This window comes from Rhodnius prolixus, unplaced genomic scaffold (genome assembly GCF_049639745.1).
Source record: "Rhodnius prolixus isolate KJV_2025 unplaced genomic scaffold, Rpr scaffold_1, whole genome shotgun sequence".
Taxonomy (NCBI): domain Eukaryota; kingdom Metazoa; phylum Arthropoda; class Insecta; order Hemiptera; family Reduviidae; genus Rhodnius; species Rhodnius prolixus.
This window is the reverse complement of record NW_027411581.1, coordinates 48,935,003-48,962,097: the sequence shown is the minus strand read 5'-3', so window position 1 is coordinate 48,962,097 and position 27,095 is coordinate 48,935,003. Positions and strand designations below refer to the sequence as shown.

At 33.5% G+C, this 27,095-nt stretch overlaps 1 protein-coding gene across 2 annotated transcripts in view; it reads right to left on the bottom strand.

Annotated features, from left to right (window-relative positions):
• LOC141461438 (uncharacterized) overlaps positions 1-27,095 on the bottom strand; it is a 603,016-nt gene that overhangs the window by 53,430 nt on the left and 522,491 nt on the right. For both annotated transcript variants that reach the window (XR_012462853.1, XM_074142577.1), the window contains exons 7-11: positions 26,431-26,530; positions 22,986-23,080; positions 19,935-20,105; positions 17,524-17,641; positions 4,180-4,260 (exon numbers count right to left, since the gene is read on the bottom strand). Coding sequence is in view for 1 of the 2 variants with exons in the window: in XM_074142577.1 (XP_073998678.1) it covers positions 4,180-4,260; positions 17,524-17,641; positions 19,935-20,105; positions 22,986-23,080; positions 26,431-26,530 (565 nt within the window). In the remaining variant the exon portion in view is untranslated. The remainder of the gene's footprint in view (positions 1-4,179; positions 4,261-17,523; positions 17,642-19,934; positions 20,106-22,985; positions 23,081-26,430; positions 26,531-27,095) is intronic.

Below are 27,095 nucleotides of genomic sequence, written 5' to 3'. Positions count from 1 at the left end.
AAATCATCATATTTTTCAATCACAAACGGGTTTCTAATTGCTCCGCCGGCACTCGGCTCCAAATGCGAAAGCGAGATGTTTTCGTTCCAGCAAGTGTATGGATGGATGTTTTAGCATTTGTACCCGAAAAATTCGAGGCGAGGATTGTGGATTACGTATACCTATTTTGCTGATTCATTTTTTTGACACCTATTCGACTTTTTTGGTTTGTATTCGAAAATGATATTTTGGAAACACCTGCATGCCCCCCTTGCAACAGTCTCGCGCCCCACAGGTTGGAAACCACTGTCTTAAGCTTTTTACTTTAAATATTTATTAGGAAAAAAAGATGTTTTTAGAGAATTCTTAGATCTGAGGGTGTCGTGTTTGATAAGGGAGGTAAAAGGATGATCACAGCTCCGTTCATATATCTCAGCCAAAACTTTCTATGAACAAACTCTGCCAACACTATTTAAAGGTACTTTTAGTTTCATGAAAATGTATAAATTAGAATTACCGTAAGCATTGCAGTTCAAATGCATTTGCAAACGTTGTGTGGAAGTACTAATATAGAGTGAGTGTTACTCAATAAATTCACCATTCGAAGTTTTCTGCACTGGCGTGTTATAAAGAGCCTTTAAATAAGATTAGATAATTTGGATGAATGCAATTGTTAGTTATGCTATTTGGATGAAGTCAATCGCCTACTCGTGGTGCCCCCAGTCACACTGAACGACTGACAACCTTCGTCGAAAGCAGCCCATAGCAGTAAAAATAATATTTTCTATTGGGCTGCCAGACGTCGCATTGCTTTAGTCGTTAAATGCTAATATGTTGAAATTCGCATACAATTATTGCTTTTTATGTGTAGAAATTTGAATATATCTTAGTTATTTCTACTTAGACAAAAAAAAAAAAAAACACGTAGCAGTACTTTAAAGGCATAATGAACAATTTGTTAAAAGTGCGTTATAAACCCTTAACGCTCCCTCATCGAAACGTGTTAAATAAAAATGAACCATAATTGCAAAACTAGGCCGAGCAATCGATGGTGCTGTTAGAATCGAATTCAATACAGCGTTTATCGGTTTATTTTTATGGATTACTGTAATACAGGCACTAAGTAATAAGTCAATATTTAGAGTATGTCGGGTTTTTGTTAGTTTTTCTTTAATGTAATTAGAAATCCATCTAACTAGAAAAGAGTTATTTTTATGTTCTAAAAAAGTTATTAAATATTTTTCATTAAATAAAGTAACCAAGTTTCAAGTTTACTAAAAAGCTTTTATAAAAAAAAACAAAAAATAAAACTCATATTTCAGGAGAAAAATGAAAATTTAAGAGACGGGTAAAAAAAGACAACTTTAAACCCTTCTATTCTAGAAAAACTCAACACGTTTTCACAGGGCCAGGCCTAGGGTATAGAATAAGTATCCCTCCAAGAAGAGGGTATCCTCTCCCTCCCTAGCTCCTTGCTGGCAAATTCCCATGATTGTTGTAGCGCAGTCAGGCTGGGAGTCAGGGCGAAACTCCGGCAAATGAACAATTAAAACGGATTATGTCTATTAGTGCTTTAGTAGAAGCATCCTCTGCTCTCTTTTGCTAGTCCCACTTCCAGAGCTGTCATCCCCGCTGACCTTCATCACCTTCCAGACTCTTTCCCGCATATTAATTCCAGCCGCATTTATTGCACCTCACATTCTAATTAGATTTAATCCAGATTAATTTAATTAATTTTCCCCCAAAAAAAACACCAACCTGTCTCAAACGCTAAGGCTAGCTATAATTTTGAAGTTAATTTAGTAATATAAACTTCTAATTCCAGTGGCCAGAACCGTTTTGACAAATGACTGATGTGAAATATTCTTTCAAAAAATTAAAAAAATAATATTAAAGCAACGTTACTAGCGCAATAGACGGATAAAAATGAACACTGTCCAATAAAGTGAGGCTACATAGCACACAATACTGGAACCTATTTGGTTCTTATCTACTCACAAGAATTCGGTGGTCAGTCAAGCATTAGCTCAATTTCTACTGAAACAGGACCCTTATTTGCCTGGGGCAATGTGACAAAATAAATGACGATTAACGGTGAAATCGCTAGCCGAAATCCATCAGTAAAGATCAGTTTTGATGTACTCATTATAAACTAACATCAGGCTGGTCAGTGATCGACCTGCTTTTGCTTGAATTTGTCAAAGCTTACAGCAAAAAATAAAAATAAAATCAGCTAGAAATTTCTTCAAAATATCATACTAATTTTTGGTATTTTAAGAAATCATTGTTTGCAAAATATTGTATTTTTTTGCTGCGTAGCCGTAATAATTCAATGCTGAAGATTTAGGAACTATAAATAGATAGTGTTTAGATGCAGCACCAAATTTTAAGAGTTAGGCATTTAGTAACATTCTAAGCAAGAAACCCAATTCAGTCTGATTTTTAAAGAAAAATTGTTTAACAGAAACAATTTTTTTGATGTCTTAACAGTAAAAGTATTGTCTTAATGTTTCACTAGGGAAGTATATACAGTTAGGCACTCTGATTATGTCTTAAGCTTCTCTTGCTATAAGTAAGTTTATAGTTAATAAACTCCATAGGGGGATGACGAAGAAGCGTTGAAGTAAGCCAATACATCAGGGCAATGTAGTGTAAGGGGCTTCTTGTTAACGCTACTAGGAACTTGTAAGCAACTCCTCCGCCAACTTCGTTACAACATCTCTCAGCGCCACCATATTAGAAAGGCTGTTGAGGCTCATTTTCACTTTTCATACCAGCTCTCAACTCTTCCATGTACTAAACCACTACCAACATAGCTGGTTATATAAATCATTTAAATTTTGTTAATTAGCCAAACCTTCTACTAAGTATAAATGTGGATTAACTTCTCAAAAATTTAAAAGAAGTTTAGATAAGTAATTTAGTGAACTCAATTACACATTCAGTCAATTAAATAATTGTATCAGTGAAACAGATCAAAATAATATTTTTTATGCCTTTATCTTTGAAGCAGTTGATAATGTCAAATACTATTCCTCACTTCGGGTACTATAGTCATTATAGTAAATATCAGTGGCGCGCCGTTCTCGTGAAATTATATGTCCTCATTCAGTAATCAACCATGTTTCCTAGGTTCGAGGGTTTTTTTAATGTAATTTTAAAAGCATTTTAGACGTTATGATGAGCAGTTCGGTAACTTACACCTTAGCGCTGACATTCTGTAGCATTTCCGTGACTCTGGTCACATACATTTAGCACATCGCCAATTTCCAGAAAATAAACAGGATTTGTCAAAAGATAGTCCCTTATTGTTCAACAAGTGAAAAAAGATTCTTACAAAAAATCGTCGTTCGTTTGGATGGTCTGGATCGTTTCCAGGATGTTCTTTACAATTTATCAAGCGATTCCCTAGCCTTAAGATCCAATGACTCCTTGATTAAGACTGACTGAGCAGAATATTCCACAGCTTCATTTTAATTTCATTCTCTCGTGAGTATTAAATATTGCAATTAATCGAAAACATTAAATTAAGAATGAAATCAGTGAATCTCTGGTTTTTATTCATCAGTAGAACCACGCTATATATTTTTTTTTAAATTGTGTTTAAGTTACATCAAAGAATAACGAATCGAATTTTTGCCATTTTTTTTTTTTTTTTAAATTTGCAAAGTATAATAATTTTACATTGTTGTAGAATATCTTTTTCATTCGAAACAATCTCATTTAGGTTATTTCCCTAGCTTAAACGGGAAAAGAATATACGAGTAAGTGTTCTCCCGTTAGAATGTGAGTTAGTAGAAATGGTTTATTACGTTTGATGACGAGAAACAATATAAGTGGTTTAGTTTTTTTTAAATTACAGAGTTGAAGAAATCAATTTGAATGACAAATCTTCAACAATCGTTTAGTTACAACAGAGTACAACAATTATGCTTTGCCATATTTAATATTCACTACATAATTCAACGCCTCTAGAGAGTAATAGAGCTACGATTAACTTAAGAACCCAAGCCGTAACCGCTAAGAGACTGAGGCGCCTGCATTAATCTCTTTATGAACCCTTCTTTTTAATGTTACATTATTAATTTTAATCATTGAATCCGAGGAAAATTGAATAATATAATTAATATTTTCCTAGATTATTCATAATACTTTTAATTATAGCGCATTCATTACTTTTTATTAAATAGTACTCTTTACCTGTAATGGCATCTCCATATTCACTGTAAGAAACACCGGGTGGTCCTGGTGGACCAATTTCTCCAGGAGCTCCTCTGTCACCTAAAATGGAAAACAATCGTGTTATATGGAATTAGCCTAGGACTTACTCAGATATTTTTAATATCATCTGTGAACTGAAAGGAATTTATTATTTACTTCGAAATTTCATTTGGTTAATTTATTATTCTGCTAAATAAGGAAAATAAAAAGTAATAAATAAAATAAGGAAATATCTGTGTTTGGTGTTTATTTTTGCAGATTATTTCTGCTTAAAAAATTTACAAAATTGTAATGTATTAAAACTATCAGCTACAACAGTTGTTTAAGAGTTGATCGTCAAAAAGGGCAACACCCAACTTTGACAATTTAAATTATTAAGTTCTGATAAATTATTGTAGTACGTTCTACAATAAAATCTTCCAGCTCACTATGTATTTCTTTGTTCCTATAAAACAAGATGCACTAATGGCAATACGTATTAATATGTTCTGGAATGTAGTTTTCCCAGCGCTGACTTGTTAGCCACCGTTCGAAGGGGGAGTGTAAATTGGTAAGGGTCTAAATAAAGAAGTAACGAGCATTGTAGTTTTAATGGTGTCCATAGCTTTAATGGTTAGGTGAGGGTAGAGCTGTTTGGTATGCCTGTAATTTCTGTTTTATGTGTGGAGTCTAGATTAGTCTTGTGTAAAGTTGGAAAGCAAGTCATTTTAATATTTTGTCCATAACCTTCTAGTATTATCCTAAATCCATGAAGGTATTAATTAGTTTTTATATAATAGCAAAACTTTTGTCCAAGTTCACTTACAGTACATTTAAAGTTCATAAGAACATTTCTTAAGTTTGTTTCCAACATTACTGAGGGTGCTTTCTATGTAATGAAACGATCATGTTAGAAATATGCAGACTGTGGACTAGCTAAGGGCAAGAGTCCTCCTATATGAGTAGTGGCAAACAATTCTCACAAGCCAGAAGATAAATGCAACGGTGATGGAGTGATTATACGAAGTCACAAGTACGACATCTGTAAGCAGAAGTGCAGTAATCTAGGAAAGTAGAGGAACAGAAAAGTTCATCAGATGACAGTGTCAGCAATCGTATCAAAAGAATGAATTTGACTTTGAGGCGGCATCAAACCTAGATTAAAAGATTTCTTATACAATTTTTCCCGAGCAAACAAGATCATGTATTCCGTTAGATCGAAAATAAAGGGGATTGACACATACAGACCGAGAATGGTAAAAATAAATAAAAATCCAATAAAATAAAATAAGTTAATTAATTAAGCAAGCTTCATATAAAATCATAGTTATTTATTTAACAAGTGTAGAAAGTAGTACTTTTCCTCACGCGAGGCAGGGTTTGCACGCACGAGCGAGCGAAGCGATGCGAGTGCAAGTGCAAATTGCCGTGTGAGGAAAATACTTTACACTAGAGTTAAATATTATATTTTTTCTGCAACCATTTATTAACTAATAAAATTAAAAATTTCATTTTTACAGTCTACTACAAAAAGTAATTTATTTATTATAAACATTTATTGTTATATTACAATTATTTACATTACTTATTACATTTTCTGCTGTTTCTTTTATTGATGGAGGAGTGTTTTCTAAACAGGAATCACTAGAATCCATTTTAAATTTCTACAAGGTAACACTATAACCTTTTTAACTGTTATAATTAAAAATATCTAATTATTTATTAAAGTATTATTTTTATTTCTATATTCCTTTCAATTTTTATTTTATTTTTTAATATTCGTTTTTTAATTATTTAAATAAAATAAATTTAAATAAGCTTATTAGAGTTTTACAGAAAATATTTATGTTAATAACAAGACTTCTTATATCAAGGAAGCACAATAAAGTTTTTCCACTCACTTGTGCGGAAAGTGACACTAATGGGAATTTCCCCCCACTAGTGTGGGAAGTTGGGCATTACACAGCTGATTTTAATTGAGTAATGAGAACTTCCCTACATGGTTGCAGAAAAAAGTTATTTTAATAAATAGTAAAGTACATATTGTGTTCATATTCACCAGATATGGCACCGAACCATTTTTCTATGCTGTGGTGAGAGAACATCGTCCCAGGAACTTTTATAACATGGTAGTAGTTATAATAAGTAGTAGTTTAGAGCCCACATTACTTTTCTTTTTAATAAAACTGGAACTGAAAGGAGATAACTTACGGCTAACTAATATTTTGTTAGAGGTTTATGGTAATTATGGCAGTAGTTGGTGATGGCTAACAAGGAATGATTACATGGGATTATAAAAACTTATTAGTTTACCACCGTTTCTTATTAATAAAGAAATATTAAAATTTTCATCAGCAGGTCTTAGATAGATTTTGTCTTTTTTTTTTGCGAGAAACTGGAATTACCTTTAAAATCATATATTTGATTAAAAGTATTCATAAATCGAAAATCAAAACTGCCACAGCAGGACTTAAAGTCACATAAGTCTATAAAATTGAAGTGAAAAACAGCCTAAATTACATCTCTTGTGCTAAATAAACTGTGGTTGAATACTTATTTACTTAATAATGGCTGTCCCAAGTGACATTAAGTTCTTTTATTCCCTTACTAGTTATCAACCTGCGGATGGAACCTAGAAATAGGGAGATTTGCATCTTTTCGTACAGCCAGGCTGCACTGAAGGCTCTTTTATCCTTCAGAATGACCTCTTCCCTGGTTTGGGAATGCAGAAAGGCCCTAGAACTACTGGCTTGGTACAACAAAGTTCGGCTGGAATTGGTGTCGGGTCATGTGGGGTTCAAGGGGAATGAAACAGCTGATCAACTGGCCAGGAATGGAGCACGAAAAGAACTGGGTGATGTGTCCTGGGGTTAAACACAGCAAGACTATGATGCCTTGGCTGTGTAAGCAAAGAACCAAAGAGACCCTGTGCTTGGGTAGAAATCAGATCACTCTGATTACAGGCCTATTCACGGGGCACGGTAGGTTAAGGAAGCACCTACGCAAGGTGGGTCTTATTAGATCGGAACCGGATTGTGTCAGGAAGAGGAGGCCTCTTACCTGTTGTTCGATTGCGTTGCGATCGAACGTGTGCGCTACGAAACCTTTGGAACGCTGAGACCTAAGGAGATAGTAGCGCAAAAAGAACTAGTAGGGAAAAGTCCTCAACCTCTTTAGTAGGGGAGAGTGCGAATAATAGACCTAAGAAGGGGCTGGCACACTAAGCCTCTTGTGGCTGCGGTGCCGTAGGGCGTAGGTCCCGTCCCATCTACTATTCTATTCTACTAGTTATCAAACCGCTAAGATTCTCCTTCTTCTCAGGTTAAGAGGACTGTCACACCCTCCAACCACTTTTGGCTGTTTTTTTTTTGTTTGCAGAGTGCATTAAGATTTGCAGTTTTTATAACGATTTCATTGGTTTTTAAACGATGGAGTTAGTTTGAAGAAATACGATTCAATTAAACTATACAACCGTTTTAGGAATCTTGGGCTTCATGAAATAGTACGCATTGGGCTAGGACAGAACGCGCAACGAAGAAGAATCTTTTGCGAAATTCGAAAAATATATCATAGTCTTCAATGCAGAAACTATTGCGAATAACTTGGTAGTTCTGTATTTAGAAAAATCATTGACAAGAATTAAACCTTTTTTAGCTCCTTTTGTAATATAATCAGTGAAGGGTCAGAAAAATTGGCAAAAAAGTAAAGAGCGATATTTTCCCCTCACAATGGTTGATATAAACAATAAATTTACTTTAAACGAGAAAATGAACTTGATACATTCAATATTAATAATTAACCTTAGGATTAATAGAACTAGCAATCTCTGATACTGAGCTGCTGGAGCCAACTCTAATGTTCATAAAGTTTACTTAGTGATTATCTTGACGAGAATTAATTATACAATAAGGAGTGAGTCGGTTTTATGGTTCAGTTTACGATACCAAGCTTAACTAGGAATCTGATATCCATAATGCTAAATAAACACTGGTAAATCAGTTTCAACAAGTAGGTACTCTAATCTTTAAGTTGCAAAACACATTCATTACTAATAATTCATTTTCAATTCCTATTAATTTATCCTTATTTTCCAGCATCTATAAAAGTGTCTGTTTATGTGGTGCGATGACAGAATAACAAAAAGATGGAAAGTCACTCAAACGACTCAACCGTAATTTAAATAATATATATATATATTTTTTTTATGAAACATAGAATTTTTAATTTAATACAAGTTAGCTTCAATGTAGGTTCTTAGTTATTAAAAAGCTTTCGTGGGAAGCGAGACTTCAAAGAATTATACTTTATCTGAAATGACGGAATACGGAAGCTAAAAAATAATTAATAACAACAATGATTGACCGGAGTCAATAAATAATATATTTTCTTCAATTTACGACGTTGCAGTCTCCTCCCTTTTCAGGAACTAGTATAGTTTGGAATTGGTGAAGAAGTTGTTGAGCTTATAGAAAAGAGCACTGGACATTAGTTGGGTTGGTTAGGAGGCGCTATTTACGACGCGTCCCAGCTTAATAATTTATTTTGACACACCCTAGTAATAGTGACAGTGAATTTTGGAAAAGTGGAACAATATAATGAGCCTCTATGTGATGTATCAACTATACAGTCATCAATGGTACAAAGAACTAGTGCCATCTATGATTTTTAACCCAAATTATTGTCACCATATTTTTTTTTAAAGTGCAGAGAAATAAGTTTTTTTGCACAATCCCGACAGTTTCCTTTTTTTTAAAATCCCCTTGTGTTATTAAAATAACGCAGTAAGGGGGAAAAAAAAACAAATAAAGTGGGCCAAAGTTTGTTAAAGGCGCTTTACAAGTAAGCAAGTGATAAAGTTATGTTGGGAGAAAATGTGAAGACTGGTTTCTTATCGTGGCTACAACTTGCAGACGTAAAATTCTCGCACACGTGCACACATATGTGACTGTACATAACAATAAAAACAGTGTGAGTGTAAGGAAAGTTTGGTAAACACTATAATCAATCTTCTCCCAATGGTGGGCCCTTACCACACCTCCATATTACTGGCCATCAAGTGGTAAGAGTTTGTAATGGTTTTTTTTTTTTTTTGCGAGTTTAACATGAAGCCCTCACTCTATATATATATATTGTGAAGGCAATGCCATTCATGTTAGCATAAAACCCTGTCCTGTAAATAAGATAAGTCCAGTGAATAGGTCGAAGGCTTGTTCGCCTGGGCTTTAGTGAGTGACCTGTCTATTCTAACTTCTTCCTCTCGATCCCTTCCGCCTAGTTAGGATACTTAGGACCGATAAGGAGACAAGCTTCTGAATAAAGGGGATCAGGTTGAGTTGCTTAACATTATTTACTTCTTCTTTACGCATAGTATAATACTCCTTCTTCTGCGTTATATTAGATTTTCTTCTAATATTTAGTCAACTTTAAAGAAACATATAATTCTGTTATAGTTAATTCATTACATATATTTCAGGTAATGCTTAGTTCTTGAACTTTCCGGTTTCTATTGATCCTTGGATGATTTCATTCATATATATGTTCAAGGGCCACCCTGAATCTTTTCGTTTTAGCTTAAGTAATTCTTTTTTCATATTAAAATGGTTCTTTCATTTTGGATACTACTCGATCGCTTTCTTAGTGTGAATGTTTTTAACATTTGATTACAAAATAATTTTGGCAACATGTTTATCTTTAAGCTATAAAATAAAAATTGAAAAAGAATTAGTAATGTCTCTTGACGGATGGCTCCAGAGAGTCGGGTTGTACGGAGCTAATCTGATAAGTATATGTAATCTCGGTAAAACGCACAGCTAGTTTCAATTCATTTTTACGGCTAAGATTATTACCGAAGCATAACCAATACCAGCAAAAAATGTAATTTCCTCACTTATCCAGACGGTTCTACTGACAGTCAAGTCCTGCCAATTTTGATTCTAGACATTGCGAGACTATCTGAACGGTAATTCTAATGAATAACGGCTATCCTCATGACCAGTAGGGCCAAGATACCCTCAAAGGGTCCACTAATTATGTCTAATTATGGCGCAGCAAAGTTATATAATGGTGTCAACAAAGCATGAACGCACAAGGAGCAATGGTGGCCGTGAAAACCATAAGCCAGAGATAATAAAGTTCATTACAGATGGCATCACAGGCCCCGTAAAAAAAGAGGATCGTAGGCCCCCCGACATGCCAGTGTAGGCTGTGTAAAAACTGACATTGCATGGGCCAGGTCAACAGATGGTTTGTGCCTAAATCGACTATAAGTGGGTGGACAATTTCTTTAAAATTTAGACTAAAATGACCAGTTGGGCCAAAATAACTAAAGTTAAACTCAATATACTATCCCCAATAGTAATGAATGTTTTACCCCGGACTAAAATAAACAATAGAGCAATAATTTAAATTATAAATTAACGTAGATTGCGTTAAGGTTATTTATGCAAGAACAGAAGCAAAGATTGCTACAAATATTCAATGAAGTTGCGCATTACTTAGCCGCTTCACAATGCTTCTTAATGATAATAATTTATTCAAAAAGTTTGAATGAATACTTAATAATGTCAACTATTCAATTCTCCTTTTCGTAAGGACTTTTTAATTTGAAAATCATTTATTTTAGAAAGTGTATTTTGTAATTAAATCGCAAATAATTAAGGAGTGTTACTTTTGATGATTTATTTGAATTTCAATTTTACTGTATAATTAAGTAATAATAATAATAATAATAATAATCTTAGAATGTGCAGTGTCTGAATACTGAGGCTAGAATTGTAAGCTCTGTAACCATTTCCTAGAGAGGTACATGTCTAATATACAGGGTGACCAAAGTTATATGCTCCACCCACTTTTTTTTTTAACGGCGGGAAATTTCGATAAAATAAAAAACACGTATTTAATCATTTTTAGTCTAGTTTATTTTCAGTGATTTGCCCATTTTTTTAAACCCTTGTATCTCGAGATACAGCATCCAACTTTTGTTTTTCAAATGGAACGTTATATTTTTTGTTGCATATTTTTGTAGTATTTGTGCTCCTAAAAACAACAAAAAAATTTTTTTTTGAAATCGGTTAGGTTTTTCAAAAGTTATGGGTATTTAAAATATGAAAAACAAATTTCAGTTTATTGTCAAAATTACGTTATTTTTTTTAAATAATCTATTCAAACTGGGCGCAACCAACGGATAGGCAAACCAAAACTCTGGACTCCCACGCTTTGCTTGTAGCAGCACTTATGGTGGCAGAGTCAAGATCTAGGCAGGCTAGAAGTATTCAACGTTCAGGTTGTTTTTTCTACAAACGTTTGGTGTGGAGTTTTAGGAAAATCAACTAATCGGCCCATACTTCTACAGAGAGAACTTAACTGGTGAAAGGTATCCAACTTTTTTTTCAGAGACATTTTGCCAGTTCCGTTTGAAGATGAAAAAAAAGTTGGATACCTTTCACCAGTTAAGTTCTCTCTGTAGATTTTTTTTTGTTGTTTTTAGGAGCTCAAATACTACAAAAATATGCAACAAAAAATATAACGTTCCATTTGAAAAAACAAAGTTGGATGCTGTATCTCGAGACACAGGGGTTTAAAAGAATGAGTCAATCACTGAAAATAAACTAGACTAAAAATGATTAAATACGTGTTTTTTATTTTTTCGAAATTTCCCGCCGTTAAAAAAAAAAGTGAGTGGAGCATATATCTTTGGTCACCCTGTATATATTATATATTTATTTAAGTAGTTACAAATGCCACACATAAAGAGTTCTGACCCAGATAGAGGTAAACGGACGCCCTGACCTAGAAAATGTTGAAGAAACGAAGAAATCAAAAGTTCAAACTTCGTAATTAGCACTGCCGATATCTGAATCAGCGAATGCGATAAGAAGATTTTGGTTAAAACCCGACTCTTTTCAACGTTGAAAATGTTTTATGGGGGAGTGATTTGGTGAAAAAAAAAAAAACAAAATAATAATGTAATGTAACACAACATCATGTCATTGATGTGGTGGAGAAAGATAATGTACGAGTAGTTTTTAAATGAAAACTTGTATACAGGGCCAATGGGTGTAAAACGACATACCAAAACGTCAAACAGGGGTCTTGGGGGACGCTGTAGGGGCAGGTTTGGGGGGTTTTGGGGGCGATCGTGTTGGTATGAATGAAACCTATAAAAGTAGTATTATTTGTTAAAGTATTATTTCTTTATTGTCCCAAGATACGTAGAAATAAAACATTTTCAATGCTTTACTTTTTCGTGAAAATTAGAATTTTTTTTTTCCTTTGTAAAGAGTAAGTTAAATGGTTTATAAAGGATTTTGTCAGGAACATTTTTTCAAGAAATTTCATAAATATTAATGAACTCAAAAATATTACCATTTAGTTTTAGCTCAAATAAGGTTAACATTATACAGAAATACTTCCACTCCCTAATTTAAAGTCTTAGAACATTCTTTTCCGTTAATAATGACCCCGCCTTAATTAATGGATAGGCAATTTCTTCTTCTTTCACATAAATTATAAAGTATTATCACCTGAATATGGAATATAATATTTCCATTAAATGATTAATTTCAGCCATTGCCGTACAGTACTTTATAATTTAGTTGATTGCTTCGCTTCATACTTTTAGTCCCAATTTATTTATTAAGTTATTTGATTATTGAATGGGAATATATCGGACTATTCAAATACAGTACAAAGTTATGCAATATAGCAGTAAGTTCGTTTGACATCAACTTTATCAAGCCGTTATCTAGTTAATTAAATTTGGGAGTTATTTTTTGGTGCTCAAAAAACTACTGTGTAGGTAGCTTTTAGCGTAACTTTTTTGCAGGATCGGAATTTTTATTTTGTGTGTGACACTAATTTGACCATATAAATTTACGTTTTTTTATGTGCTCTTATACCATTATTTATTATTCCTTAAGGAATGACAGACTTCCACCGAACCTGAGGCTAAGATGGCACTTACCTCCTCCCAATTTTCACCTCAGAAAAAAATAAATAAATAAATAAAAAATAAACAGCGAGAGAAAAATCTCTAAGAGCAGTCTCACAATATCGTCATATATCCCTGAGTACCTTATCTCCACAGCATTTCCTTAAGTGTAAACCAGCCCTGAATAACACTGAATACTTTATTGACAAAATGGGAAATATGATGAGAATGACAAACAGTTTTCTTCAAATTATGTCACAATTTTCACGACTCAAGAATGATCGTCTTTGCCAGTCTTTTCTAAAATAACGTAACAAATATTTTCTCAAATATTTCAAAGAAATCAGAAGTAAATGTTTAAAGTGCTATTTGTAACATTTGACTTCCTCATTTTAAGACAATCTACTTTAAAAATTGACTAATGATCCATCTAAAAGAGTTTTCAATGAATTAAACAACTTGATAACTAACACTGTTGAGTGCTCTTGAGCACGTTTTCTTGTAAAACAAACGTAATTTCTCATATCATGGAAAATGATATACCGTTTGAAAGCCCATTAGACAAGGAAACTTTTATAAGAAGTGCCAGCGCCTAGGTCTGATAATGATCCCCATAAGGGCCTAATGAGTTTTCTTAAAAATTTCGATTATTTTTATTTTTCCAGCATTCGGAGGAAGATTGAGGCTGTTTGGAGAATAATTTATGCTTCGAAATGGTATCAACTTTTAGGAAATTTATCTGTCTTTCTAATCGTGTCATCAGAATCGAATTCGGACTAAAACTTTCTGAGTAATAACATTTTTATTGCAAAAAAGTAATGTTTTTTGAAAAAAAAAATTACGTGACGTCACTCAAAAACAGTGTTAAATATGAAGTCGGCCAATATGTCATTGAACTCCACTTTAGATGTACCATTCACAGTAGGCTTATGGACAATACTTACTGATTCACCCTGTATAGTATATACAAAAATCAAAGCTTGAAAATGTAAATAAACACAAGTAGATTCTAGTCAATCTTAGCGTTATATATACAAAATGTTATGTTGGACTAAAAGAGAAGCTACAATATATTCAAGTAACGTACACAGGTAGCGGATAGTTGTTTGAAAATGAATAAAAACTCGTTAACGGCACTAACTAAACTCACTACATTTTATTGTAATTATGATACTTCAAGAGAGGGCGAAAAGTGAGTTAAATAGCCACTGTTTTCTTAACTGAATGTCCGTCCAGAGCCCAAATCGCACACAGAAATGGGCGTTAGTTTCCTTAAATGTTCGAGGTGCTACACATTAAAACGGAACAAAATAATTCTCTTAGACAACTTTCGGGAATTGAAATAATTATTGCTAACCAATTAAAAAGTTTTTTTGAGTGTACTTTGAGTCTATAACAATCCGAAAGCAATTAGAATAGAAAATATGAGTTTAGAAGGACATATCTAGAAAGAATAATTTCAATAACTGAAAATGTTCGTGAGTTATTAAATATTAATAAACATTTTTACAATGGAGTTTTTCCTACCATGAAATTGAGTGAATGAAGAAAAAAAGAAAAAGAATTTCTAATTTTAAAACATTAAATAAAGCACAATAACTGAGAGCGAACAGTTTAATAATAACATTTTTTTGCCCGTAGAAATGAATTATTGCTGTTTTTTAACGCCGTATCGTAGAGTAAAAGAAAAAATTTAATTTAATAGCTAACAATTACAGATACTTTTTATTTTTCAAACTCATGTTATTAACGTTGACGATACGAAACGTTATTACGATAACAACAAAGAGTCACTCGACTTTAAGATCTCATGTACACATTTTATTTAAACATAAACATTGATTAACTTTAATCGTATACCATTCTAATTATAGTTTTTATTAATTTTTCATGGAAAGGGTTATTCTAGCTTACCAACAATCCCTTAAAATCTATTCCCTGGAAAATGTTATAAAGTTTTAAATGATAAAACTAAAAATTAGAGATGGTATTGTGTTCAAATAAGCCAAAAACCTGGAAAATGAACCTGGTTATTTGGTAAATAGGCCAAGATGGTTCTCCCAAGTTAACCAATACATTTATCCTCTTAATACCTTTATCTGGTCCTTTGAACTTACAGCGATTTTTAGTTTATAAATTATGATGACTTTTAATTTAAATCCACAGTCAAAGTTAAAAAAAAAAAAATGTATTTGTGGGCAATCGTAATTAATTTGACTTTACAACAGGTTCTAAGTTCTACACCGCATAATGTCTGAGAGAGTCATCATCAGTCTGGATTTTATTCAACAGTTTATTGAACGGTTCAGTGATTTGAAGAAACAACTACCTAGTATTTGTGTTGTTTATATTTGTTTACAAATGATTATAACTTAATATCTGTTTATTAGGTAATCCTCTAAATAAGTAGTTAACTTTTAATGGTTAACATAAATCACTTGAATTAACTTTATTGTGATGTTAGGGACAACAGAAGAAAACAGGCTTCAGTCGTTGTCTTTTTATGGAAGAGGAAATGTTCAAACTCCACAAACCACTGATAGGGGTTCAGCGGAGGATTATTTACAGTGCCGTTGATAGGTTCAATGAGGAGTAGAAGAAACGGACGGCCGAGGATGTCAAAGAATTTAGGGCCCAAAGGAAAGCTGGGACTGCTCGAAATCGCGAGTAATGCCCTTCGAAAACCGTATGTAATTGCTCGCAAAATAAACATATTTGTATATCGTGGGATAATGATCGAAGATTGAGGCTCGAGGGTTTACAACAAGAACGCGGAGCAATTTAAGTACAAAATGGCAATTAGAAAGCTTATGGCTTATGTGCAAGAAGAGGGACAAGTTTCCATTGAACGGATTCAACGAGAATACCAATTAATTTCGTTGAAAAAAAGAGAAGAGTTTCACAATTGAATATTATTGGTTAAACTGTCAAAATAATGAACTGTTTGCAACACGCTGCAAGGAAGCTTCCAGAGTGGTCGAAAGAGAGAGCTTTGATAAAATCCATGATATGGTGATGGATGACAGAAGAGTTGTGGTCGCAAAATTAATGGAAATAGGGTTCCAACTCGTTTTACATCCCCCCTATTCTCCAGACTTGGCTCCCTCGGACTACTATTTGTTCCCCAATATGAAGAAATGGCTGGCGGGAAAAAGATTTTATTCAAACGAGGAGGTGTTTGCAGAAACGAATGGCTATTTTTCAGACTTGGACAAATCCTATTATTCGGAAGGGATCAACAAACTAGAGCAGCGTTGGACGAAGTGTATAAGCCTAAAAGGAGACTATGTTGGAAAATAAAAAAGGTATACCCCAAAAAATTAAGTAGTTTTTATTTTTGCACGGACTTTTCAAACGACCCTCGTAATGGTACGTTTGTTGGTACACCGTGACAAAAATTGCAATTTAGAGGGGGAAAAAATTGATTGAATTTTTTGAAGCCAGCTCCAAAGTTTTTCAAGAAGTGTAGATAAGGAACATTCCTTTAACCAAAATTTATAGAGTGCGCTGGTTTTTATTTTAGTAGAATTCAGAACTAGCGCAAGGTAAAAAGTGACGACAAGATGTTCCTGAATTAATTAGCTATTTTGAATGCGCGGCGCCACTGTTGGCTCGGATCTTAATCTTCTAGACTGCAAATAGGATCAGAATTGGCGTGCCATGACCTGAAGAAAAAGAGCCTGACCTGTAATTTTACTTCTTCTTTTTTTTTGGTGCAGTATTTTATTACAAAAACAAAAATATTTTGTAAATGTTTTTTATTATTTTTTGTTTAAGACGCGTCTTTTTTGAGTGCCGGAAAGTGTCCTCTCGTTACAGACAACACTGTCCATCATCGGACAGTGAGCTGTAAGAAGCTCCTAGGAAGAGAAAATATAAGGAAGTGGAAAAAAATTATCAATGAGAATTAAAGTTGAGGTTTCTTTAAAACTGTTTGTGGCCTTTTTGTTGTCAACAGACACTTGCTGTAGTATGAACGTGGAAACAAAAAATAGATGAGATTAAGCCAGCAATGGCGTATATCTGCTATTTGTCTATCTAGCGAATGTGGTGTGGACATTCCGCATCAACTTTGCTGCACCGTTTCCAAAGAAGTTGAAGTTGATGATGCACTCAAAGGCGCTTAAAGAAATATAAACGTAAAATGGAGTAGATTAAATTAGGATCGACAAGAATTAGCAACTTTTTAATATTTTTTTTTTCTTTAAGCATAAGACCTTGATATTCCTTCACATGGATCCATGGAAACATGGATCGGTCGATCATAGCCTTTCAATCGTCTCCGTATGATGCTTTATCGGATAGCTTTAAGATTTAACTTTACGAGTAAAAATTTAGTGTGAAATAAAGGTTACAACTTTTGATTTTGATCACTTCATCAAATCATCTGAGTCCAAATTCATAAAATCACCTACCTTTCTCTCCTTTGATGCCTGGTTTACCAGTAACTCCAGGAATACCCGGTAGTCCGTCTACCCCTGGTTCTCCAGGGTCGCCTTTCAGTCCTTTCTCTCCGTTAGGTCCTGGGATCCCCTGCAATGTTATATAGTTAATATAAAATGTTTTATAGATCTTTAAATTTAAGGCCCGAACATATATAGGGTGATACACGTATACAAGGGAGCCTCTTCCTTGCACTGTCGGCATTTGGAGTATACACTCTCGTTACACTGTAAAGTAACGAATGTTGGTCATTCTGAGTATACTCTTTCGGAACAGAAAATCTATGGTTATTCAGCTGAACTCCTCCCCGGAAGCACTGGGTACTGTACTTCCTTAGACTGATTCTTTTCTACGTTCTATTGATAACGATTCAGACTTTCGACGTTAAATATGATAGTGTTGGTCAAATGATAAGGTCGACAGCTTACTCTAAAAATACCTCAAACGTAAAATAAAATACCTCACTTTATGAATCATTGTTTATTCATTATTAATAATTTTGTTGATCATTTATGCTACCTTTTTGACAAAAGGTCCATTTAAGATACGGTTAAATTTAGAAGAAAACTCTCTTGTCACCTCTTTACAAGTATTCTCAAATTATATTCCCATTTACAAAAATAAAAAGCGGTTACGAAGGCAATCTTTTGAGAATTTCAACGACCAAAAAGTAAACAAAGATTTTAGTGAAATTGCAATATACTTTGTACTATCTCAAGAGATAGAAAGATAGAAATTTCCTTTACAAACTGGATGCATATAGATACACAAATATCTGACAAATTACTACAATTGTGTATTGATAATAGGGGATTAGGAGATTAATGAGTGGCTCCGGTTTATTGGCTCAGCATTCCAATGACAATGGGAAGCAGGATCGCAAAGTAGTTGTGAAAAATATTTTTTTCTGCAACCATGAAGGAATGTTCTCATTACTCAATTAAAATCAGCTGTGTAATGCCGAACTTCCCTCACTAGTGGGGAAAAATTCCCATTAGTGTCACTTTCCTCACTAGTGAGTGGAAAAACTTTATTGTGCTTCCTTGATATAAGAAGTTTTGTTATTAAATCTGTACCTCGGAGGGAAAAGGCACCATGTCACAAAAAGTAAATTTTACTGGGAGCCAAATAAAGATATTTTTCCAAATTCATTTTTTGTTCCACTTTTCCGGTTGTACTCTTTCCTGTACTTCTCACCATAATTATTACAGTTGGTATGGCCACTTAACCTCCCATATTTTAAAATATTTTATTTTGATCTCCATTGTGAAAAAAATTTATGCCCATGTAGTGCCTTTTACCCTTAAGTAATGAAGTATCATAGCGCTTTTTAAAAATACATAAATCGCTTAATAGTAAACATAGGACATTGTGCTTTACACCTCTAGAAAGAGCAACAAAAAATCTGTAAAATGATGCCAAAATCTGAAAATCGAAAAAAATGGACATGGTGCCTTTTCCTTCCGAGGTACAGAAATATTTTCTATAAAACTTTAATAAGCTTATTTAACGTAACTAAATAATTAAAAAACGAATATTAAAAAATAAAATAAAAATTGAAAGGAATATAGAAATAAAAATAATATTTTAATAAATAATTAGATATTTTTAATTATAACAGTTAAAAAGGTTATAGTGTTACCTTATAGAAATTTAAAATGGATTCTAGTGATTCCTGTTTAGTTTTTTTTTTTAGTTAATAACCCTAATGGTTGCAGAAAAAATATAATATTTAACTCGAGTGTAAAGTATTTTCCTCACACTCGGCAATTTGCACTTGCACTCGCATCGCTCGCTCGTGCGTGCGAACCCTGCCTCGCGTGAGAAAAAGTACTACTTTCCGCACTTGTTAAATAAGTAACTATCACTGAAATCTTAGATTTTTCCGTAATAAAATCCTACATGGCACTTCTTGAGTGGTACTTGAGTGGTTAAGCAACGATGAAACAGTCAGACAGTAAATAAGTTGATTTTTCGTTCTTCTTGAATAAATTAATTTCATTTAATACAATTTTACGCAAATTTTAAATTCATGCATGTTTGTAACTTGCATAACAAAAGTATCAACCATTTATTTGTTAAAAGTTAGTTTCATTTAATTGGTAAAAAAGATTAGATACTTACAGAGGAACATAAATGGAAAAAGTTAAAACAGGGTAAGCTAAAGTTGGTGAAACGAAAAACTATTGAAAACAAAAGGAATGTCCAGTAGTTATTTAGAAGAAGTCCTGGATGTAGATGTATATCCAGGTGGAGAGTACATGCCCATGTCTAGAGCTACCTGCACCAATCTTCTGGTGAATAAGTAAGAAGCCAAACCAGCACTACTGTCTTTCTTCCTTCACATCCATATTCTAACTATTCATCCGAGTACATCACTCACCTTCTCACCGCGACTTCCTTTACCAGCTGGATCACCGCGAGTCCCTTTCTCTCCTTGTGTCCCCTTTTCACCTTTCATTCCAGGCGGTCCTTGTGGGCCCATTGCACCTTTCGGACCGCGTGGTCCGGATCGGCCTAATATATTATCGTATCCTATGTCTGTGTCAGAATCCTAGAAAGTAAATAAATAAAATGAAAAGCCTATTGATAGTAATATGTATTTCGTTAGGCCTATAATTAATTAAAATTAATTATTTCATGGTGTAAATTATAGCATGAGAAAATGTTTCAAATTAGGAATTTAAGTTCGGGAAAAATCATGAAACAGGTGGTTAGATAGCGAGGTTAGAATTCCCTGAACTCCCGTTGAGAAACATTAAGATATGAAAGAGGTAGGCTTTCTAATAGAAGGCAGATCAAAGTTAGTTCTGGTAGAGAGAGTTATGCTGCCCGAATGGAGATCAGATTTAAGAGTTGAAAGGAATAATGCTGCTCGTTAAGTAAATGCACAGAGCTATGTCTAATATGTGAATCATTACTTTTGGGATTGACCCTGAGTCCATCCTTCAGGTATCATTTAAGAGTTTTAATGAGGGAATAACTCTTCTAGTAAGGTAGTAAAGTAAAGTAATGTCCGTTTTTTTCAGGCAGGGCTTAACGTCCAACTACCAATTAGGTTATCGTGGACGAAGGCGACTAGCAAACATACTTTTTACTGCAAAGTTCTCATATTATTAAACATTAAATAAAATCCAAAGCCTAGACCGGAATCGAACCCAGTACCACAATTCATTTTAGCTTTTTAGGTCTCAGAATTAACACTTCTAATTATAAACAAAAACTATTATAATCTGAATTGTTCAATTTCATGTTTATTGGTTTCATGTCATTTTTAGGTATTTTACCTTTCACCAATGAAGTGTAATACTGATCTCGCGTAATCCCTTAGGAGTAGACTCCCGTGATTTCTTAATTATTGATTTAAAACAATTATTATAATATTGAAAGGGCCATCCCAAAATGGGTTAAACTTAACAATGCCTTGCTTTTGATTAAACCGTTAATCAATAGACTAATAAAAAATGTAATGTTTGCCCCATAAATTATTTGAATATTTTTTTTTATATCTTAGAGCTTTTAATAATAATAATATTCCAACGAATACCATAATCAACGAGTTCAATTTTTTCCTCAATCATATTTTGTTTATGAAACTATACTTTTTATGAAAAGAGTTCTATAAAAATATTTCCTAGTTGAGTTTTAGAAATTAGGACGATTTTGCCTAATTGCTTTAAGGCAAAAACTCCACTTCCGAAAGTAAGGAAGTAGAAGGAATTCTCTACCTGGAATGTCTGAGACTCTGAACTCACTGACACGCCAATAGAATTAGGAATCATACTAGCACGAAACAAAGTTATAAATAATATTAAATTTTTGAAAAGTTATCAAAAGCCAGAGGAACCTTTTGATCAGTTCAATAAAGATCTCTAAGATCTGGTGGTCTATTAAGAGTTAAGAGAGGCAAATTCAGGCTTTAAAAAAAAAAAATTGTTCGGTTATGCCAGGCTTTTGAAACTAGCGAACAAAATCGCAAGGAAATTAGACAGCTGGAAGAAGGCTATCATAACCTCAAAGGGGCCCCACGGAGTAGCCAGAAGGTTAATTCATTTAAGGAAAAGTTTATTACTATGAGCAAAAAATTGCTCTTTTAATCATGGAATTAATGAGTGTCCAGTTTTGGCAAGGCTGGCTGATGCTAATGAACTGAAAGGATTGTGACGAAGGACGAAGTTGATTCTTTATTAGTTGAGACTATCGTTGTATTAGGATATTCTAATGAGTGGCCTAAGACATGATTTAAGAAAATCCAAACTACTGAACAGTTCGTAAGTTTTAAAATAGATTCTGCCTCCGAAATTAGCAATCAGCTTCATAAGATACTTCAGAAATTAGGAATATATATGACTACACGCTCCCTTAAATTAAACATCAACGGTAGGTTCCAAATTTCCTCCCTCCTAGGTTCAGCTAGATGGAAATAGTAAAAAGACAATTATTTCAGAGTTTATTGTTTACTGTTTTTCCAATGATGAATATAGCATGCAATTTAGTTTATAAATGTTGCCCGGCCCGTAGAAAACGAGTTAAATTGAAAGCACAGTTAAAACAAACATTGGACAGTTTAGTTGAGAGAAAGGTAATCATGCCTTCTGAATGGGTTAGTAATTTAGTCTCAGCACAAAAAAGAGATAACACCTAGCGGCTATGATTGGATCCTAGAGAGTTAAATAAATGGGAAAATCTGAAGACTTATACTATACCAACATTGCAGGAGATTATTCTTAGTTAAAAGGGAATTTTTCTTTGTTTATGTGACTTGAAAGGTGGTTTATACCATGTCCAACTGAATGCCTCCTCAAGAACTTTCCTTTTTTAGCAATTACTAGCTTTTTTAAGATGGCTATTTTGCCTAAATGAGCTTCGAAGTTGGACGTGAAATTAAATAATAAATATTTTGGTTGTATTGAGAGAGTCATTATCCATTTTGATGATATTCTTGTGGCTGCAAATACTCATGGATGTAGTTGGAAAAAAATAAATATGCACAGAGCTTCGTAATACAAAATTTAATCTCACAAAATTGAAATACTTTCTAGAAGAAATTAAGTTCACAGGATTTGTTTTTATCAAAAAATGGCATGTTCCAAGATAATTTTAGCAGTTAACAATCTCAAAATCCAGGCTAACAAAGGCTGGAATTTCAACGAGTATTTTAAACGAGTACTATTTAAATTATTTAAGAGTATTTGCATTAGTACTTATAATAAGAAGGCGAGAAACACATAATGTTTAAAAGTTTTACTGGCCATCCTAGAAAACCGCCGATAGGTGAAAAATATAGAATTGTTGGTTCGAAATGGGATAAATTATAAAAAAATGGAGGCGTATATTTCGAGGAGTAAGCTTCACAGGTAAAAAGTACTCAGACATACGTATTTGTTTCTTGACGGTGTCATAGAAAATGATAGCATAAACATTAGATACTCACTTCTACATTATTTGAATAATCTATGGGACCTCCTGGGACGCCTGGAGGTCCTGGTGCTCCTGGAATTCCTGGAGGACCATCTGCTCCAGGTTCACCTACCATTAAGGAAAATTTATATCAAAGTTTGCACATTAAGATTTTTAAAAAAAAATCGATACAAAATATATTTTTGAGATACTTTAATCAATGTTGGAGTAAGTGAATGATAAGAACCCATATTTTTCCAAATTCAGCTCAAGAAGTTTTGCCATAGACTTGTGAAAACCAACTTATAGATCTCAACCCGTATCTATAGAATGTCTCGAGGTTAATCACTCATTCATTTCCTTAGTTAATTAATTGTTTATTACTGGGGCGTAAAATTCTATCAGTTCCTCAGCCTACAGAATGCTACCAGAATGTGTCAGAGATAGAACAGGGCCGTTTTAGGCGTGATAATATTAATGACTGAAATTTGAGCTTGAAATTAAAAGGGGAATGTAAACAAATAGAGCCTTAAACTTTAAAAAATCGACACCAGTTAAGAAATAGGCTACCTAGTGTATAGCGCTATTGTCCTGCAAGAACAATCTCATCAACTATACTTTACAGTTCGGCTCCATCATCTCATCATCATCTCCCCATCGCCTGACTCATAAGTTTAAAGTAGCTTTGACATGGTCAATTCATTTCAACAGGGGAGGCTTCCTTTGACGTCTAAATGTCGGTTAAATAAGCAATTTCCTTTGGATTTCTTTGGTCAGACATCATGTTGGCATGCCCCAGAGGCGGTGGTTGACTGGTTTTACCTTTACTAAAGCGAACAGATCAGGTATTCGTAATTCTTTCTCAAAGACAAGTCCATATCCACTCCAATATGTTAAGGATTCTCGCTATTTTGTTCGTTGGTATCGAGGTTTCACAACCATAAGTGACAAATGGTCTTTTACATCAGTACCTTAGCTCTGTACATTTTAAAGGCTTTTGGAGGGCATAAAACATCATTTGTTGCCTGCGGCTTCCCTGGATTAAATCTTCCCTAGCATTTCGTTTCTTTCTTCGGTGGCCATTGCTCGCAAACACTTAACTTAGCTCACCGACCGGAACGCATACCCTCCAAATCCTCCATCTCTTTTCGGTTACATGTATGAGTTTTCATTTCTTTTCTATAATATTTTGTAGTGACACCTTTTTATGTCGCAACCACAAAAACTCCTAGAAAATCTACTGATAGAGCTGCTTCAGTGGACAATGTCAACACCCGTCATTTACGTTCGTTAAGTTTTGGAAAATCCTGTTAAACATGGTGCCATTTGGATTGGTGCGACTTGCACGAGTGACTCCTTCAAGATCTAGGTTGAAAGGGATCAGCTTACCTCAGTCCATTCTTCGCTCGAAATACATTTGACCGCACCCCTTGAACTTTGACCTTATAGCCTTTAAGTGTAAGCCCTGTCAGTCTGATTAAGTTTCTGAGTATTTCCAATTTTAGCATTGCTTGCGTCATCAGCAAATCTCTAATTTGATGCTATTGTAAGCCTGTTTAAAATCAATGAACAGATGTCGCTGATTGATGTTGAATTCTTTAAAATTAACCGTAATGAGAATGAATACACAATCTATAAAGCAAAGGGACACCGTTAAACTATTTTCTTTGATCCTGGAAATGTTTTCATTAATGGATCTTTATAAATCAAACAAGCAAAATTCATTTGATATACAACTTGGTTAGAAGGGAGTTAAGCACTCAGCAAGTTCTTGGAGTTCTTGGACAAATGTTGAAATAAGAGCCAAGTCTTAGATGCACTGATAGGGCGGAGTTGACTACAAATCGTCTTGAGATTTTTTTTTTTTTTCTTTAGGATATCGCAAAAAATTAAACCAAAACAAGAACTCAATACTTACCTTACTCAGTAAAAATCTTATTGTTTACTTATTCATATTGTTCACATAAAATATTGGGTTAATCCAATTCCAAAAAGTCTTATCAATCGGATTAGGCAACAAAATATCACCTCAAAACTTGTTTGTCTAGAACAGCGTCTCCCAACCAGTGGTACGCGAGTTGCTGGTTGGTGGTACGCGAAAAATAATAAATAATGGCGGACATAAAAAAATTAAATCATTAAAATATCATAGAAACGTTTTTTTCCTATAATTCATAAACATTATTTTAATTAATAATACTGTACAGTAAAGTTGTTAATATGTACAGCATTAAAGTTAGTTCTGTCTCAAGATATACGAGAAAATATAATATCACATTTAACAGGATTAAAATTGTCTTTCATGGAGTATTTTCCAAAACCCGAAAGCACAAATGACAGTTGGATTTCAAACCCCTTCTATAAAGAAAATTTAGGAAAAGCTACATCATTATCGATAAAAGATAAAGAAAATTTAATAGAATTATCATTTGACAGAACTTAAATGATAACTATGAAGAAATCTGCTTAAAGAGACTGATTGTAATGAATAAGCTCTATTCAAGGAACATGGTACTTACAGATAGTTGAATGCTTAAAAGATATTAATTTATAAGATTTGGGCACAAATATAGTAATCCTAAAGAAGAACTTTGTAAATTAATTAATAATTTTAAAGAGAAAAATATCTACGCGATTTTTAATTATTTAAAACTAAGATCTTACACTTTACAAAGTTTATAAAGCGAAAATGAACTTGAACTCCTTTGTAACAGATACATTGTATCTCCATACAAATAAAGATGATAATAATAAAAAAATAACACATTCGGAATAACACATATCACGAAATACAATCATTTTTACGAAGTGGTACAATTCAGCATGATGTACTACCAAGTGGTACGCCAGCCAAAAAAGGTTGGGAAACGCTGGTCTAGTTTTAGACCAGAACCTATCGCCAGACTTCTTTTAAGTAAAAAAAAGTTTAAAACTTAGTAGACCAAATGCAATGATTTCTAAAAAAAAAAAAAACTGTATTCAAACTAAAAACTATAGGAACAATCAACTAACTACTCCACAAATAAGGAGAGCGCGAATTGGGCTCCAAGTACTTGTTAGCCCAATGGATGCGAGTAAACATAGTTATAATATATCGCAGTTTACACACTTGGTTTAGGCGCGACACTTAAATTGTGTTGAGCTTTGCTATTATTTAAATAAACAATATTTCAATTATTTCCTGGGATACGACTTATTGGTAATTAAGGACACAATTACATTAAAGTATTTGTGCTTGAAGCGTTAGTGTTCGAAATGCAATATAAATCCAAAATACACACCTATATACAATTATAAAGCTTAATCAATCAAAAGCTTTATTATGTTTATATTATTTTATTATTTTTAATGAAGGACCATCAATTGCTCTGATTGAATCAAGCAGTAAATAACTACATAGTTATTTACTGCTTGATTCAATCGCACACCTTTTTTTTGAATAATTAACACAAATCAATAAACCTAACAATCTACCATACCTTTTTTGCCATTCGAGCCATCGACTCCTCTTGGTCCAAAATCCCCTCTTTCTCCTTTATCTCCTTTTGGTCCCTTTACAACAGTGACTCCCCGTATATTCTGGAAATAAATCACATTTATTTATTGCTACATTTAACGTAATTAGAAAGTTCAAAAGAACTTCAGGACAATTTGATAGATATTATCGAACAGAAAAGCGTACAATACTTATTTCTTAATACTAATAATGAATGCTAATGCTTATTGATACTTAATTCTAAATTAGGTGCAACTGTTTGCACAAGTGGTTGGTTAAAGAATATAAATTCCAATTAACTAAGACAAATTTCAAATATCCAAACGAACTGGCGAATGGCCTGCAATTAGAACTACCAGAATGTTAACTTTAAAAAAAACTTGATAAACATTACTGGATCAGTTGAAGTTGGAGATAAATTCCGATAAAGTGTTTACGCGAAGGTGACTTTAACGAAAATGAAAGAGAATTAGGTCGCTGGTCGCAAGGTAGAACTGTTGTTTTTTTTTTTGTAATTAGGGCATTTGTTAAAGAATTTATTTTGAAGAGAAAAATAAATCTAAATCCATTGCGCCCTGAAAGGTGACCTATTTAGGTTTCCTCAGGTGTTAGTGAATGTTCATAGAATGCAAAAATTTCAAAATAAAG